A 17,919-nucleotide genomic window follows, 5' to 3' on the forward strand; every position below is an offset into this window, starting at 1 on the left:
TTCCGCTATTGCAGCCCGGGCGTCTGAGGAGATCAGTCAACAACAACTCAGTGCACAGGTAAAGTATATGTTCTACTTGGTTTGCTTTAATTAATCAACTTTATTTAACATAACAGACATGCACAAATGAGATCTGAGACATAAATTCCTGATATAGTTAATTTATGCAGCTTGTTTCTAAACAATTGAGACGAACTCATTGAGTCACGTAGTGTAATTCGTCTTGTCCTGCCCCAATAAAGACGTAACTTTACATGAATTAAATAAAACAGACATGAATGAGTGCATGTTGAAAATAAAAGCGCTGAATTTAATTCTCTATCTGTTGTATTTGCTCACCATTAGTCTAGAAGAAAAAGTTGGAGGCTTAAGCACGGCCACTGAATGAAACTTTTGACAAGATTATCTTGTTTAAACACCCTAGATTATATTATCATTTACTACATAACAATTATTTCGCTAATACACATATAAATATAGCCTACCGCTTTGTGGAAATTAATTATTTATTATCTCCATGCGCGATCGCGGTTGATTAAGTTATAGTCAAACAGCACTTTGTCAGTTGGCATTTCATGATTTAATGTTAGATTAAATTTAGATCATAAAATGCCAACTGACAAGTGCTGTTTAACTTTATATAGTCTCAGGAAAAAAAGTTCGTTCATATTGCTCAGCACCTGAATGGGTTGATGATCAGGAAGCCTCAAGCACGGCCACTGCATGAAATTTTTGACAAGATTATCTCGTTTAAACACCCTAGATTATATAATCATTTGATTTACTACATAACCATTATTTAGTTAATAAATCTAAATTTTTTTTTTTTTATATGCAAGGAGGGAGTGATTGTTATAAATAAAATGGTTTGTTCAGCTCATTTGTGTTGTAATAATTGTCATAAACAGAAGTATAACAGTAAATAAATATCGGTTCTGCATATCGGTTATCAGGTACATAAACATGCAAATAATCGGTATCGGTTATAAAAAATCAATATCGGACGATCACTAGTTAAGACAGCATTTTCCCCAATGAATTCAACAGATTATCAATATCATACAGATTGAAAGCGTGAATGGTCTCTCTCCCTCTCTCTCTGTTTGTGTGTGCATGCATGCGGGGAAGGGGTCTGATTTTCGAATAACCATCAAATGATTCCCAGCGATCTTTGAATATTATTTTTTCTTGAAATGCACATCCCTAATTTTGAAATGTCTATGCTTTACTATTTCCAGTTGCACATTCAAACAGATGAGGGAGATCACATTAAGTCGTATAGTGATCACTGCTTTTATCTCTTAATGTAAAGCTGCAGTCCGTAAGTTTTGCCACTTTGTCGCCATCTCTGTTTGAAACCTGCAATTGCAGTTGTTTGCGGAATTATCATCTTTACGTGGGTCGTGCATCGGCACGGCTCCTCAGCGCGGATTAATCTAGTGTTTGCTGTCAGTCATCACACCGGTGTGGATACTGTACTTCGTAATCACAGATTCTACGTCTTGGAAGTATGACCAAAATAAGAATTTTCACAGGAAAATGTCATCTGAACAAGTAAGTAACATACACAGCAGCATGCTTGAATTTCCCGCAAAAACATTACAATTACAAAATGACAAAACATTATTACAAGCTTAAAGGATTAGTTCACTTTCAAATTAAAATTTCCTGATAATTTACTCACCCCCATGTCATCCAAGATGTTCATGTCTTTCTTTCTTCAGTCAAAAAGAAATTAAGGTTTTTGATGAAAACATTCCAGGATTTTTCTCTATATAGTGGACTTCAATGGAGCCCAAATGGTTGAAGGTCAAAATTACAGTTTACAGCGATCCCAGACAAGAAATAAGGGTCTTATCTAGAGAAACCATCGCTCATTTTCAAAAAAAAAAAAAAAGAAACAAATTTTAATACATTTTAACCATAAATGCTCATCTTGAACTAGCTCTCTTCTTCTCCATTTGAATTCCAGCAGTGTAGATGATGCTAAGTGTATTACTGCCCTCCACAGGTCAAAGTTTGAACTTAATTGTCATATACAATATGCTAGTGCAAGTATATAGAGAAGAAGAGAGCTAGTTCAAGATGAGCATTTATTGTTAAAACGTATATAAATTTTTATTTTTTTAAATTTTTTTTTTTAGAAAATGAGCGATGGTTTCTCTAGATAAGACTAGGAAGACTTGTCTGGGATCGTGTAGAACTCTTTGAAGCTGCAATGAAACTGTAATTTTGAACTTCAACCGTTTGGGCTCCATTGAAGTCCACTATATGGAGAAAAATCCTGGAATGTTTTCATCAAAAACCTCAATTTATTTTCAAGTGAAGAAAGAAAGACATGAACATCTTGGATGACATGGGGGTGAGTAAATTACTAAATTAAATTATTAATTCATATTTATATTTATATTAGGGCTGTCAAATGATTAATCGCGATTAATCACATACAAAATAAAAGTTTGAGTTTGCATAATATATGTGTGAGTAATGTGTGTAAATAATATGTATATATAAATACACACAAATTAATGTATATATTTAAGAGAAATATGTTATTTATGTACAAAAAATGTATTTATATATAATATAAATTATATAAAAATATAAATAAATACATATACTTGTAAATATTTCTCAAATATATACATGGATGTGTTTGTATTTATATATACATAATAATTACACACAGTACACCCACATGTATTAGGCAAACTCAAACTTTTATTTTGTATGCGATTAATCGTGATTAATCGTTTGACAGCCCTAATTTATATTAAATTATTAATATAAAATTAAATTTTAATTTGAAAGTGAACTAATCCTTTAATGTTGAGAATCGGGCTAATGTAAGGAGATAGTGTTGAACACTGGCTGGTTATGTACTTGCTCAAAAATTGATTTTGGATAATTTTTAACCAAAAAAAAAAAAAAGTTATGGACTGCAGCTTTAAGACTTTTATTATAGCCTTAAATTTTATAAAACTTTATAAAAATCCCCCTTGTTGCTGCTAGTGGTGAAGAAATTACACACTGCAGCTATGAAGAGCTTGTGAGGGAGCGCTTACCAGAAGAAGAGGCCAATCTTAGTTTCCCCTTCAAACACAAGCACTCCAGTGGGGGTCAAACCCAGGCTGTATTCATTTCCGTCGCGTGCCTGGAGGAGGAGGTAACAAAGAACAGATAAGTTTCTAGATATATCTGGATTGAAGAGAGTCCCCCTCAATGTCCCGATTTTAACAAACTAATAAATGCTTTAAATGAATACCTTAACCATATGCATGTCCACCCCATACATCTCCAGCCATTTGGCCTTATTCAGGTAGTTTATCTCAGCTTGTGCTGGTGTCTGGCCCCTGCAACACCAGCAAACAAACAGGGTAAAACAAAATATAAAGAAAAATGTAACAACCCGAGCTGCTGCACATCTGCTGTTGATTATAGCTTGTCAAGGTTACAGTGATGGGTCATAAATCGCATATGAAGTGTTCAGGGTCAACAGTAGAGCTTTGTAGACAGGAGAGATCCAAGAAGAGTTAGAGGTGATGACCCACACATTGAAATTTATCTACCTGCTTTACATTTAGATTTCCTCTCTAAGCACCGGCTTAAAAAGAGTCATTATGTGTATGTTTTCATAGAATGAGCTCTCTCATTTATACCTGCACTCCTTCCAGGCATTGTAGATATCTACTTCCATGTCTTCCGTCTGGTTTGGGGTGAAGCGGAATTCTGACACTAGGTCAAGTCCGTGATCAGCAGGGTCACAATCGCCCAGTTCAGCTGAAAGGTAAAATGCTACATATCAGCAACAATGTTTGTAGCATTTAGGTGATTTTTGTTTTTTTAAATATAAAAATTAGTTATCAGGACTGAATGCTCCATCATGGCCTGATCTGTACCAATTTTTGAAGAAAAGAATTGCAACTGGTTGCGGCTTTTGTTGTCATGTTACAACTCAGTTCAAGTTGTTCCACAGCAGCTACAGTGGTGAAATTATGAAAATATCATAATTAGAGAGAACCAGGACAAATCATTCTCTCCAACAGATAAAACACATTATCCTCACTCTCCTAACTTGAGATTACATAACCATGTTCCCCCCCCCCCCCCCAAAAAAAAAAAAAAAAAAAAAGCTGCTAAATGCCAGCAGAATGTGGTGCATTTATGTAGAAGATCAGAGCACAGTAGGAGGAGGGTGATAAGGAGCCCTTTCTTTCAGACCCACACTAATGAGTCATTTACTTTTGAGAATGAAAGAGAAATTTTGCAAAACCACTGTCACTCTCTTTCTCTTTCTCTCTCTCTCTCTCTCTCTGACCAAAATGTTCAAAGTTCACAACAAGCTGGGAAATTGATCTCTCATCAAATTACCCCTTGAAATGAAAAGAATGTGTAATATACTGTAATATACACTACTGTTCAAAAGTTTGAAAGAAATGAAAACTTATTCAGCAATGACACATTAAATTGATCAAGACATTTATAATTTTTACTTCAAATAACTATTTTCAAATAAATGCTGTTTTTCAAACTTTATAAAAAAAAATCCTTAACATTTGTCATGGTTTTCACAAAAATATTAAGCAGCACAATTGTGTTTGACATTGACAATAATAAATAATTCTTGAGCACCAAATCAAGCATTTTAGAATGCTTTCTGAAGGATCAATCTTGAAGTGACAATGAAGACTGGAGTAATGATGCTGAAAATTCAGCTTTGCCATTTCAGGAATAATTTACACTTCAACATATTTTAAAATAGAAAACACTTACAATAATATTTCAAAATATTATATTTTACTGTATTTTTTTTATCAAATAAGTGTAACCCCAAACTTTTGAACAGTAGTATAAATCATAGTACTTCTAAACAAATTTAAAAAACATCCAGTTCTGTCACTTACCCTGTAAAGCATACGCAGCCAACTCCACTGCTGTTTCAAACGGGCACTCTAACCTAGATTAAACAAGATGATCACAGCATAATTACTAAAAGTCATAAAAACATTCAGGTTTAAAAAAAAAAAAAAAAAAGCATTTTTCAAAGTGTTTCGTAACAATGAGAAATTTATCACGGATTCTGTTAGATGTAAAAGGTTTTGCTGCAATGCCCTTAATAACACTGGCTGTATAGTGCAAGAATACAATTATAAATTCTAAAATCAAAAGCATAATACAACTTTTAAATAATAGTAATAAGTAGACAAATGTCAAGATGTTTTTAGGACACAATTCAAAACAACTTCACTTACTTTCCACTGAGAATGTCCTGCTTTAACTGTAGTACAAAAAGGTATCTGCAAAAGATAATGAAGACAAAGGAATTGAGTAAAACAATTGAGTAAATATTAGTAGTTTGTTAATTGTATAAACAGGTGATGAACCTTGTTAGCTCTTCGTGCAAGTTGTTGGGCTCTGAGGAGTAGAACTTTACTCTCATATGGAGGCAATATGGTGGTCCAACTGAAACAGGGCATAATAGACACGTCAAACAAAGCAAAATGCTTGAGTCTGCAGTGCACAAGTATAACGCTTGTTGTGGTTTAAAAAGTTAACGTTAAAAAAAGTTAAGATTGCAGAATAGAAATGGAATTTCAGAAAGAATGTCATGCATGATGAGATACAGAGTTTCCATTTCATGGTTCATTATTAACTGCCCTTCACATACACAGTTAAGCGTTAAGCGTTATACAAACAGTTATTTCTGAGAGTACTCAGGAAGACTAACTAAAAATGTTGTTCTGTTTCAAAGCCTTATGAGCTTCCTTCCTAGATAGTGCAATGCTAGCCTACAAGGTTTTGAAACAGAGTTTCTGAGTGAATAACCATGGATAATTCTCTATGAAGGAGTGTTCGAGTGTATCAGGCCTCTATCATTTAAATCACCAAAACACCCTTCATAATGTTGCTTATATAATCAAAACATCAAACATAATTGCACAATTGAGTTCAGTAGTAAGAAAATAGCATTTTACTTACTTTTGACTTGTTTTTTGATGCTTTTGGTGACATCAAGCCAATGCTGTAAAAAAAAAAAAAAAAAAAAAAAAAAATATATATATATATATATATATATATATATATATATATATATATATATATATATATATATATATATATTTTTTTTTTTTTTTTTTTTTATATATAAATAAAAAGAAAGAAACGCATCATTTGCTTGATATGGAAAACCTTTAATTTTCTGAATATAAAAACAGCAGTCTTATGTAGTCTTTTTGATGTGTTTATTCAAGATATTATTAACATTTAACAACATAAAAAAATTTTAAAAATTAAAAAATAAATAAATAAATAAAAATCATCAGCCACTTTGGTCTGCTTTGAGCCGTCTGAACACACTAGAAAATTCTGTCCTGTCTATTGAGCTGGGCTGCTATAGCGGGGTGATGCATGAACAATGTGGAGGGAGTGATGGGGGGAGGAAGGGTGGAGGCACTCATGCTGATGGAAGAATATAGTGTCTCAATCTCTCCCACACATTCCTTACACACTCTTCCCTCCCGCTTTCCTCTGCACTAGCCTGAGCTCTGTCTGCTGCTCTTTAGCAGATTTAATATTTTATCACTCTTAAAATTACATAAGTGTCAATAATGAAAGTTTATTAGAATGTGCATCCTGGAGTTCTTTTTATTCAGCTGAACAGAAGTTAATAAATGATGACTACTTATTCTACAAAAGAAACCATCAGAATAGTTCAAGCAAATGAAACTGCAAAAAATGACAATGTTTAACAAATGCAATTAAGGAAAAGCTCCTGAATTTCAGTGATTTTGCAGTAACAACACTTGCATCTACAATGCAAGCAGGGAATGCACCAAATCTAGAATCTTCCTTGTCAAATTTAGCTAGGTACGGTAATAAAAGCAGCATCCAAACTTGTCAGGAATTTTGGGAGTTCTGTTTGACTCAAACCAAATCATGAAGACCACCCAGTCATGAGGACTGCCATACAACATCAGGCAACGTGTTCGGTATTGATGAGACTAGGAGTTGACGTTTCACTGGCTGCCAGTTTCACAATGCTGTTTAATAAACATACGTTTTAGTAACCCCCCTACCTCCAAATAACTCCCCTGCAAATTGAATGTGAAATGCCGCAGTATCCCTTATTTGTAAGCAGCTTTGGATAAGTGTGCAATAAATGAATAAAAGGAAAATGGAAATCAACAAAGCCTTTTAGTAATTCTGCACCGAAATGAAAATTCTGGGCCAAACTTCTCAAAATAAAAGTTTGACACAGCATCAAAATAAAAGTCGCTTCTAACACATAAACCGATGCCGATATTTTAAAAATGCCAAACATCAGCCAACATATCGGCCTTGGCGATATATAGCGGATGACCACTAGAAATTAATCTAAATTTAAATTATCGCATGGATGTGGCTATTGTGGTTCACAGTCATAGTGGCACTAGCTGGGTGCAGTAAATTTGGCGCATTCAAGTGACTTTGACATAGATCTTTTATATTTACCCACTTCAAATGCATACTGCCTAACGTGCACAGTCTCTCTAAACCTTGGGCTCAATCATTACTGCTTGCAGCTATATTAAATGTAGAGCTTTATAAAAAATAGATTGTTTCAAAGCAGCTTTACAGTAATAAACAGGAACGTAATGATCAAATAAACAGGAAAATAATGATTAAATCAGATGACATATCAACACATATCAAAGCACATCTTGCATCCACTTTCTAGAAATCCTTTTGCTCTTACCGGTACTTGGGCTGAATCCATGAAGCGCAGGCCAAAGTAATCTTTCTCAACAACATCCAGGTGGTACATGATCTGTTCAAACAGCTCTGCACCTTTGGCTTTTTTCTGGAGAGAGAGAGAGAACATGATTTAAATCCTAACAGTCAATAGTGGCTTTCAGTTGTAGCATTTAAACTAATATTATGTAATAAAGTACTAATGCAAATTTCATTTTTGTTTATAATATAGATATGCATATTGGAACTGCAGTGGATAAGGTCTGGCCAAGCAGGCCACTCTAACTTGGCTGTAGTTTTAGTTCTACATAGTTTTGTTTCTATATCTGTAAAAAAAAAAAAAAAAAAAAAAAAAAAAAAACACACACACACACACACACACACACACACACACACACACACACACACACACACACACATCTAAAGCAAAACCTTTAAAATAAGTTTAAATGTTCCATTTAAATGTAAACACTTGACTCCACTCATCTATGGGACATAAAGACCCTCAGCACTTTAGCGCACAAAATCCAAATTTCCAAACTGTAAGAAGAGCTCTTCTGTCTTAACCACGATAACTCAGCAACAGCATAACTACTTGACTTCAAATGTGCCTGAATTCAAACCATTTCTAACCATTTGTTCTGCATCTTGACGAACCAATGAACCACAGTCTGTCTTTACAACGAAGGAAGCCCCTGACACATGACCACAAAAAACATAAACAAAAAGAGTAATAGTCAAACATTTCACACGGCTGGATTTAAGCAAATGATAAATGTTACTACTAGAGATGATTAACAATGGGGGCCACTTCATGGACGCTCTGGTGTAAATCAGCAAGTTATAAATTTAAATTTCTTGATTTCAGATAATCTAATCTAATCTAAACACCTTTATCTTTACCTTTATCTTTCAGTACACAAAGTAGTAGTTTATGGACAGCTACATACATGCTAGCATCTCCATGTATAAACCAAAGACCAGCATCTCACCCAACTGCTTTGCTCCAAGTTGGGAAGGCCGGTTTAGCCGTAGTCCGGGCGCTCAGCACCGGATGCTCACGCAGGCCCCAGTAAGTTGGCATAGTGTACAAAGCATCCCAGCGAGCTGCAAGAATGCAGACAAAGAGTCTATTGTGTGCTTGAGTGAACCCCAGGCTCAGGACTCACATTGTTCTGCTGAGGTTTTCCAGGCTGCTAGGCCAACATACAGCCTTTGGAGGCGCAGTTACATTCCTCAGTCTGCTTCCAGCAAGCAGGACAGAAAGTAACACTTGGTTTGATTGCTTGTTCTGAACCCAAATCTACCACCCTCTCTCAGTAGGTATTATTTGTCATTTGCAACTATTATTACTAGGTTAGTGGGCTGTTTGCACAGATAGTCTGTTTAAAAAAAAATGATAAAAAGTGGTGCTCTGATGCAAGTAGTAGTGGGGTTAAAAGGTGATTTTTTTTTTCATAAATAAATTCACCATGCTGATGTGTTTCACAGTATGGTTAACTCTCTAAGAAGCTGTTCCTAAATGCATCCCCTTACCACCCATACCACCACTTCAAATATCAGATCACAGCTTTTCTAATAAAAACAGTCCACTGTCAGCACTCTAAAACTATCTCTGAGAAGCACTACCAAACTCTACCACAAAAATATAAGAGCTTCGAAAACAGTGTCAATAAACTAGTCAATCTCACTAAACAAACAGGTTGACCAAGCCCTAAAGGGTACTAATGATTTGTGGCATTGGGCTTTCCTGTGCGGGGCTGCACTTCACTCCTCAAGAGTGAGAGAACATACATGTCAAGCCAGAAAATTAATTGAACTTGAATCATCCACCTCCATACTGGGTAGTGAAACATCGATTCAACATTTATGGGTATCCAAGGTGACTGTTTGAAAGGCTTTTCCTTGGAGATGCACCAGATGGTCAGTGCATGTTTGTGCAGCTTGCAAACTGTAAAGATATTTATGTCTCTTCTTTCTCATCAGCAGAGTACTATAGAATAGGTTTGTCGTCTCTCTCTGTCTAGAGTGGTTTGTCTTCTGTACTTTGCTTAATTTGTGTGAAGAAGAGACCAGAAAAAAAAAAGTCTGTCTTTAAAAACAATTCAAGTTTACTTAAAATAAAAATAAAAAAATTAATGATGCTCCCCTTTTTTTTTTTTAAATACACTCATTCATTGTGAAAAAAAAAAAATGTAGTATTAATGTTGTACCAAAAAAAAAAAAAAAAAAAAAAAAAAACTTTATTGCAAGTCATATGCATTTGGAAAAGCATGAGTTGGAATAAATTGATAACTTGCACTACTCCTTAAAAGTTAGTTATTTAGACTGGCATCTGCTCATTTGATGGAATTGTTTACTCTTGGTTATGAAGTTTAGAACTCATCAAGATCCTCTAATTTATCAGTCATCACTAGTTCAGTTTATGCTCATCATTCCCTTGTGTATGACAGATCAGAGGGAATCTTTAACACAACAACAAAATAGTGCCAGCTATCTAAAATAAGAACAAAGCAAAAATAAAGGCAGATTAAGATCTTAGCGTAAACTACTATGGCATGTGGATCCCGCTTGCAGTGACTATTTCCTTCCCAAGCCTCAAAGAGGCCACCATCAGTAATTTAGAGTGACCAGCCCAGAGATTGCAGTGATCCTTATCAAACCAGATGAACAAAATCCAGTGCCTTCAGTAAACAGCTAATATCTATTAGACCTTCCTCACTGAATTAATAAGATGCTAGACAACTAAATAAAAATGTAACATTGAAATACATGGGTGCAAGAGCACATATTAAGTAGCTGAAATTGATGCCCCCAAGACACATATATTTAAGCCTTTAATTTAAGCTAACCTCAACCGTGAATGAGCTCCAAATCACCACATGTATTGTAGCGTTCTATGTACTGTGATTTAAAAAGAAAAAAAAGTCTATATAAACCAGTTTGCAATATTGTGACATGACCACACTATGTTGCATTCAGAAAGTGGAGTCAAAAGAGTTGCAAACCACTGATTCGTGCCAATTGGTCACTATTAGGGTTGTCACGATACCATAAAAATGTCTTACGATACTATACCAGCTGAAGTATCACAATACCAAGTAGTATCGTGATACCATGCAGTATACAAAATGAACCAAACATGAAAACAGACCAGATTGTTCTCTGAATACTTCATTAATGAGAATGAATAACAGGCTTTTATTGCAAATCAAATGAATCATTGTAAACAAAATTCATCTTAGCACTGCACAGAAGCTGTATGAACTGACATTATGATGTAGCATTTATGCATTTACACTTCAATTACAATTGCATAAATAATGTTATGACACTAATGTTTCAAATATAAAAATCTGAATATAGAAATAAAAATGTTTGCGGAAAAAAATGATAGAATAGGCCTACTTTTAGATGGGAGACTAAAGTCGTCAGTAGGTGGCAGCAAGTGTTAATGATTAAGTCAATGAATCATTCAACCGATTCGTTCAAAACAGCTGATTCATTCAGGAACGAAGCAAATGTCTTAATGAATGGATTAGTGAGTCAGTGACTCACCCAATTTGTTCAAAAACAGATTATATATCTAACCCTGACTGGAGAGCAGTATGTATATTAAAGCATATAATACATTTATAATTATAAAATTACGATTGATATGATCGATAAGAACCGAATGCAGACCCGCTATAGCTTATTGATGAACGGAATTGCATTTGTCTGAATCGTGTTCGCAAAGATGTTTCTAGAAACAAACTATTTAATCTTTTCCAGAATTGGTCAAATGAGCAACGGAAAAACTGTGAAAATTCATTCTTGTATAAAGATTTTATGATGTTAATTAAGTGAATTTCAGACCCTTTCTCCAGATAAAACGCACTGCGAACAACAACGTGCAAGTGCAACTTTATCTCATTGCAAAATTAACTGAAGCATCAGGAAACAATAAGGCGCTAAATCTACAGAGCATTTACTACACAGGGCACAGCAGACAGTCAACGCCACACATACAACATTCCTTATGGTACTGACGATACTACCGTTTAAAAAATACAATGGCATCGCCAAGGGAACCTACTAAATGTGTTATACTGTAATACAGAAGAAAAAAAAATTACTAATACATCAGTCAGTGGAAATAGTGAACTTTAGTTAGGAATGGAGATGAGAAATGCAAAATACTCATGAGTTTAACAACACACTCACACAGTCATACATCATACCGAACACATTCAGGTGGAGGTCGGAGAAATTCCTGCCAGAGGCTCAACCACAGTGTAAAGAGAGGCATTAAGAAGCTGAGGGGATGAAGTAATTCACTGTCCACACACTCTAATGACCACATGCTACAAGAGGGTTGATGGTATTACAACTAATCATTAAACAGACTGACACACATCTTTGAGACATGAGCTTGAAGAAACATCCTGAATCATCATCATTCAGTTTTGGAAGTCAAACTCATGTAATAATGGAAATATCATTTAAGTCAGGGACTAAACAAAATCAAAAGTACTTTAAGGGCTCATATCATGAGACAAAATTTTCCTTGATCTTGATAATTCTGAAACAAACAGGGAAAAAAAAAATGAAATTTGAACAGTTTTATAAATAATTGATCCACTCAAAGCAGTTCAAATGGGTAGCGTTGTTTCTTCCCACTTTTGAAGTGTTGGGCTTTTCACGTTCTCTTTCAAGCATACGTTTGGGTGTCTCACTGTGGGATACGCCCCTTCCGCGTATTCCTCAGAAGCCCTATTATATTACACCAGCCCCAATTGGCTGGCAGACGTGACGCTGTGTCTGGGAGTGGCCTCCCCACCCCTCAGTATAAAGGGAGTGACACAACATCACTAAGACATTCAAAAACCTCGTCTCGCTTCACACCAGAAGCCTATGAAATCCTGGGTGAACGACTGGCCACCACGCCATTTTTTGCCTGACTTCGATTGCAAGAATTGTTTGTTAAAACGATGGCTGCAGTAATGCAGACTGTTCCGGCTAGTGAGGGAGATGCTGTGCGACTTTGTTCATGCAGGAACAAAATTTCATGCAAGGAGACACACCAGGTCTGCTCTGCATGTCTTGGGCTGAAACATGCCCAATTGGCGATCGATAACCACGGCTACTGTGAACACTGTGCGTGCTTCACTATGAAGAGCCTTCGTCGCAAGCTAGCCTGTCAGGCCAGGATCCCCTCATGTCACCTAGCCCCATTCCAACTATACCCATTCCTATAGAGCTGCCCACCACGGCAGCTTTATCTTGGGGTGAACAGCTCGATGTTTGCGTCCCTCTGCCCAATGTGCTCAGCACGGACGATGAGGAGGACGTGCTCGATTTCGAGGAAGAGGGACAATCGGATTACTTCCTCTCTGAGGAAGAGGAGGATTTCGAGGACTCCCCTTTCCTTCCCCCTGCACACTCGGTATTACCCCTCGCCGCTGCGGGATCCACAGAAGATGCGGGAGGGGCACCATCCCCGCTTCTCAGTGTTGATCTGCAAGATGTGTGCAAATGCGCTGCAGAGAAACTAAACATTCCATGGCCGACCGTGGTAGCAGAGACTGCAAAGTCTCGCTACGAGGGTAAGAGGCTGCCGAGGGTGAAACCGGCAGCACGGCAGCTCCTTCCTGTGTTTCCAGAGCTCCTGGAAGAAGTTGCTGTAACCTGGAAGGACAAACCATTCACCAGCAAATTGTCTGTGCAGGGAGAATCCGCTCTCAATGTGGAGGAAATGGAGAAAGAAGGGCTTCTCCGAATGCGGCGGCTGCGAATCCAACATTGCCATCCAAAGCAGACCGTTTCCAGTCGAGCATGATGGAACGCACTTATAAGGCAGTCGCTCTCTCTATCAGACTCTGAATGCAATCTCTATGCTGACCGAGTACCAAGCGGAATTGCAGGACGAAGCGTCGGCCACGGCAGGTCAGACGCACTGGGAAGAGATCTGTGTCATTACTGATCTTTCTCTGCGTCTTCAGAGATGCACGGTTCAAGCCACGGGCAAGGCCATGGCCACAATGGTCATCCAAGAGAGAGGAAGTTGGCTTAATTTGGCGAATCCCTCTGACAGGGAAAAAGAAGCCATCCTGGACGCACCGGTGGTCGCAGAGGGCATTTTTGGCTCGACTCTGACACTGATGCAAAAGAGATGCGAGGAAAAGAAAAGGGATGATGAGGCTTTGCAGCTCTGTATGCCTAGAAAGATGCAGGCTGCACCCCCTCCGCCACCTTGGCAGACCTTCGCACAAGTTACGGCCCGCCCACCTCCCAGCCATCGCATTCCTAGACGGCAGAGACGAATGTAAATGCAGCGGGTCACAGCGGAGTCCCGGAACAGAGAACTGCCTGACCTAGAAAGAACTTCCCACCTGCTACAGCTCAGACGGTCCAGCCAGCTCCTCAACCTCATCCTCACTCCCACACTCAGGGAGCGAGGAGGAAGAAGGCAGCAGTTTTATGGGGTCTTCCCCGGGGAAAGGAGCCCACAGCCCTCCTGTTCGCGAGCTCCCGACCCCCAGATGTTCAGCGTTCGACAAGGGACGAGTTTCAAAGTTCCCAGATGTTCTGTGTGGAAATCGGAGCCCGGTTGGGCCAGGGGAAGCACAGCAGTGAAAAGGACAAGAGATGGTGCAGTGGTGCACACCCACCCACAAGTCACAAGCACTTTTCATGTTCAAAACTCAAAGTTTTCACTGTACTCCCAGTACATATTGCAAAACATAATTCCCCAAAAAATGTTGCAAAACATATTAACAGAACACAGTATAACATCACCTCGGGGAGTTATTGCTCCTTTAGAGATGATGAGACGCTTAAACTCTGTTCAAGCGCTAAGTTCCCACGCATGCGCAGTACAGCCCCAGAGTGTTTGTAAAATGTACAGAAGTGGCCCTGACCCCGCTCAGAGAGAAAGGCATTCGTCTAGCTACTTACATAGACGACTGGCTGGTGACAGCTCGGTCAGAGCGAGAAGCGAAAGAACACACAGCTATGCTTCTGGAACATATACAGAAACTTTTTTAGTTTTTTTTTAGTTTTAATTCCTACGCAGTCTATAACATCTGGGGCTGTCACTGAACTCGGTGACGTTCAAAGCGCGACTGTCGGAAGACAGGGTGAGAAAATTGGTGATGCAGGGGTAGTTCTGAAACCCAATCCTGCATTCATGCCCAAAATAGTTAGTGCTATCATTCCTCTTATCCACCACCTTTTGCTTCATCAGAACAGCAAAAGTTAAATGCATTGTGCCCAGTGCGTGCTTTGCGCATTTATACACAAAGAACCAGAGGGTTCAGGGAGAGTGATCAGCTTTTCGTATCTTGGACGAAACCTCGTACGGGGAAGCCGATTACTAAAGCAACGTTTATCGCACTGGATAGTGGAAGCAATTTCATTGGCATATTCCAGTAAGGGTCTTGTGTCCCCTCCTGGGTTACGTGCGCACTCGACAAGGGGAATGTCAACTTCGTGGGCTCTATTTAAAGGAGTCACGATACAGGATATTTGTGAAGTGGCGAGTTGGTCTTCACCGCATACTTTTGCAAGGTTTTATAAACTGGATGTTACAGCTCAAACTTTAGCACATGCAGTTTTGTGTGTAGGAAAGTGAGCCACGAGTCATGACTCATTCAGCCCCAGATGCAGCAATTGTGGTTGGCAGGAGACTTCGAGGCAGGCTATCTGGCAATACGGGAGTTAGGATATCCCACAGTGAGACATCGAAACGTATGCTTGACAGAGAGCAATAGGTTACTTGCATAACCCCGGTTCTCTGATAGCATTAAGTGAGGTGTCTCACCAGATCACTGTGCGAAGCGAAGCGAGGAAGAGGTATGCTCATTTTGAATGTCTTAGTGACGTTGTGTCGCTCCCTTTATACTGAGGGGTGGGGAGGCCACTCCCAGACACAAATAGGGCTTCTGAGGAATACGCAGAAGGGGCGTATCCCACAGTGAGACACCTCACTTAATGCTATCAGAGAACCGGGGTTACGCAAGTAACCTATTGTTTTCCATACACAACAGATTTTTTTTTTTTTTTGCACATTAGCGCAACCATTAACCCTGTAAAAGCCTGACATATGAAATAATAGTTCAAAAAATGTAATTGTTTTGAAACTGAACAGTTTATTAAACCTTGAGTATAAATATAAAAGAATCTACACAAGGCTTGCATATGTATGTTTTGTATCATATTTGATATCATCAGGCTTTTATGGTTCACATAGTATGATCAGGGCTCGACATTAACGCTTGTCCGGGACTTTTTGAAGGGGATTTTTTGAAAGAGAATTTTACTTGCCTGACTAGACAAGTAGCCTAATTAAAACTTCAGGAGACAAAAAAAACTAGGGAAGCATCGAAACACAAGAATGATACTGATTTTATTACACTCAGTGTAAACGCCGATTGATATTTCTGGTAACAAGGTCACGCTGTTGAGGCTTGCACTGCCTGTCTCTTTGGAGAAACCAAAACAAATGAGCATAACAGCATAAAGAAACTCAAAGAAGAAACATACTGAGGTAAAAATTCAAAAAGTTTTTCAAAGAGTTTTTTTTATTTATAACACAGGGATGCTAATGATTAATTAGGGATGTGCGATATGACGATATATATCGTTACCACAGAATAAAATGTCTATCGTTAGAGATTTTGCTATATCTTATATATCATAGTATGTAAATATATTGCACTATTCAGAGTGATGAAATACATGAATGAGATTGGGACGTGCTTGATGTTAAAAGAGTTATAAGTAGGGTTGTGCCGATTTCATCGTCCATCATGATGGCTGACCGACATCACGATGGAGACACACCATCGTGATGCCACGCCCCCGCCCCCACTCCGCTGCGAGTCTTGCGAGTCAACACCATAGACTGTAAAATAATACACACACTAATCCTAGTCTCTTCTATAGACTATAGTTAACCTAAAATCTTTGCAGGAATTGCTCTGTAAATTAAATTGAGAATATAACTAATGCACATATGCTATTTTAAATACTGTAGTCTATGCCAGAGACGTGACGTGTGTTAGTCTGTGAAAATACCGTGTCAGGCATTTGATCTTTACATTGTTAGAATCTTGTCTTTTTTACATGTCTAACACTGTACATTTAACTTAAAATATTTAATTTTGTACAAGAAAACAGCCGTTATTAATGAATTATTAGTAGCCTATTGTAGTGTCTTGGGAGATCGTGCTCATTGTTACATAGCTCTGTGGCTATACTGCACTGAAGCGGCAGTTTAAGATATAAATCAGTGAACGTCAATTAACTTTTGTCTGGTTAATAAATACCTTTAAAGACAATTTTCCTTGGCCATAATGTCAAATCAAATGAAAGAATGAAGGTGATTCTGATAACACAAATTTATTAAAACACAGAAGAACAACAAAGAACAAGAAAACAGGAACAACACTCAGACCGAAACGTGGTCAGTGTACATAGACCATGTTTAATACATACATAGACCATGTTTAAATTTCAGTGTTTCTGGCCAGAAATACCAACATGTTCACTTTGCTAGATGCAACCTATTGGAAAGCCTGGATGAGTCATTAGTTGGGTTAGTAAAATAACGAAATTATAGCTTTTAAGTAGAAAATAGTATTTATGTAAAGAAATATATTAAAATAAAAAGTGCACAACTCCTCTTAAGTGGAAGGAAGTTAGAGCCATTTATGTCTTAAGTGAAGGTTCAGTTGAGAAAGACAAGGCTCGAGTTAATGGATCAGTGCAGTCAGTCTTAAAGAGACAGCATCCAAATTTACCTGCTGTCATTATTAATGCTAATCAAACAACAACAAAAAAAAAGAGAAAATCTCTCACTTCTTGCTTTTGTAACTTTAATAAGAATAAATGTATATTTAATTTACACAGTAAAGTCTATGCAATGTTTTTTATACCTTTGATTACTTTATACATTTTCCAGTGCTTGAAGTTTTTTCATGTAGGTCTATTTCATCTGTCTTTGTTCTATTGTAGTTTGTTTTCTTTGTTCTTTCCTTATCACAGTTTATTTGTCTTCAGTAAGCTTGAGAGTTTTTTAGGCTGGTATTAATTTTTTTAATTATATCGAAATTGATGATAATTATGAATTTTCAATGATATGGAAAATTTTGATATCATAAATAATCGTATTTAAAGCAAAAATAACTATATCGCGTGATATAA

General features: G+C 37.5%; 1 protein-coding gene across 9 annotated transcripts in view; it reads right to left on the reverse strand.

Annotated features, from left to right (window-relative positions):
- The window catches only part of epb41l5 (erythrocyte membrane protein band 4.1 like 5), a 43,888-nt gene that overhangs the window by 21,226 nt on the left and 4,743 nt on the right, over positions 1-17,919 (reverse strand). For all 9 annotated transcript variants that reach the window (XM_048193688.1, XM_048193686.1, XM_048193682.1 and 6 more), the window contains exons 3-10: positions 7,736-7,840; positions 5,980-6,022; positions 5,385-5,463; positions 5,253-5,297; positions 4,905-4,957; positions 3,660-3,780; positions 3,266-3,353; positions 3,066-3,154 (exon numbers count right to left, since the gene is read on the reverse strand). In XM_048193688.1, the coding sequence (XP_048049645.1) occupies positions 3,066-3,154; positions 3,266-3,353; positions 3,660-3,780; positions 4,905-4,957; positions 5,253-5,297; positions 5,385-5,463; positions 5,980-6,022; positions 7,736-7,840 (623 nt within the window). The remainder of the gene's footprint in view (positions 1-3,065; positions 3,155-3,265; positions 3,354-3,659; positions 3,781-4,904; positions 4,958-5,252; positions 5,298-5,384; positions 5,464-5,979; positions 6,023-7,735; positions 7,841-17,919) is intronic.

Source organism: Megalobrama amblycephala, linkage group LG6 (genome assembly GCF_018812025.1).
Source record: "Megalobrama amblycephala isolate DHTTF-2021 linkage group LG6, ASM1881202v1, whole genome shotgun sequence".
NCBI lineage: Eukaryota > Metazoa > Chordata > Actinopteri > Cypriniformes > Xenocyprididae > Megalobrama > Megalobrama amblycephala.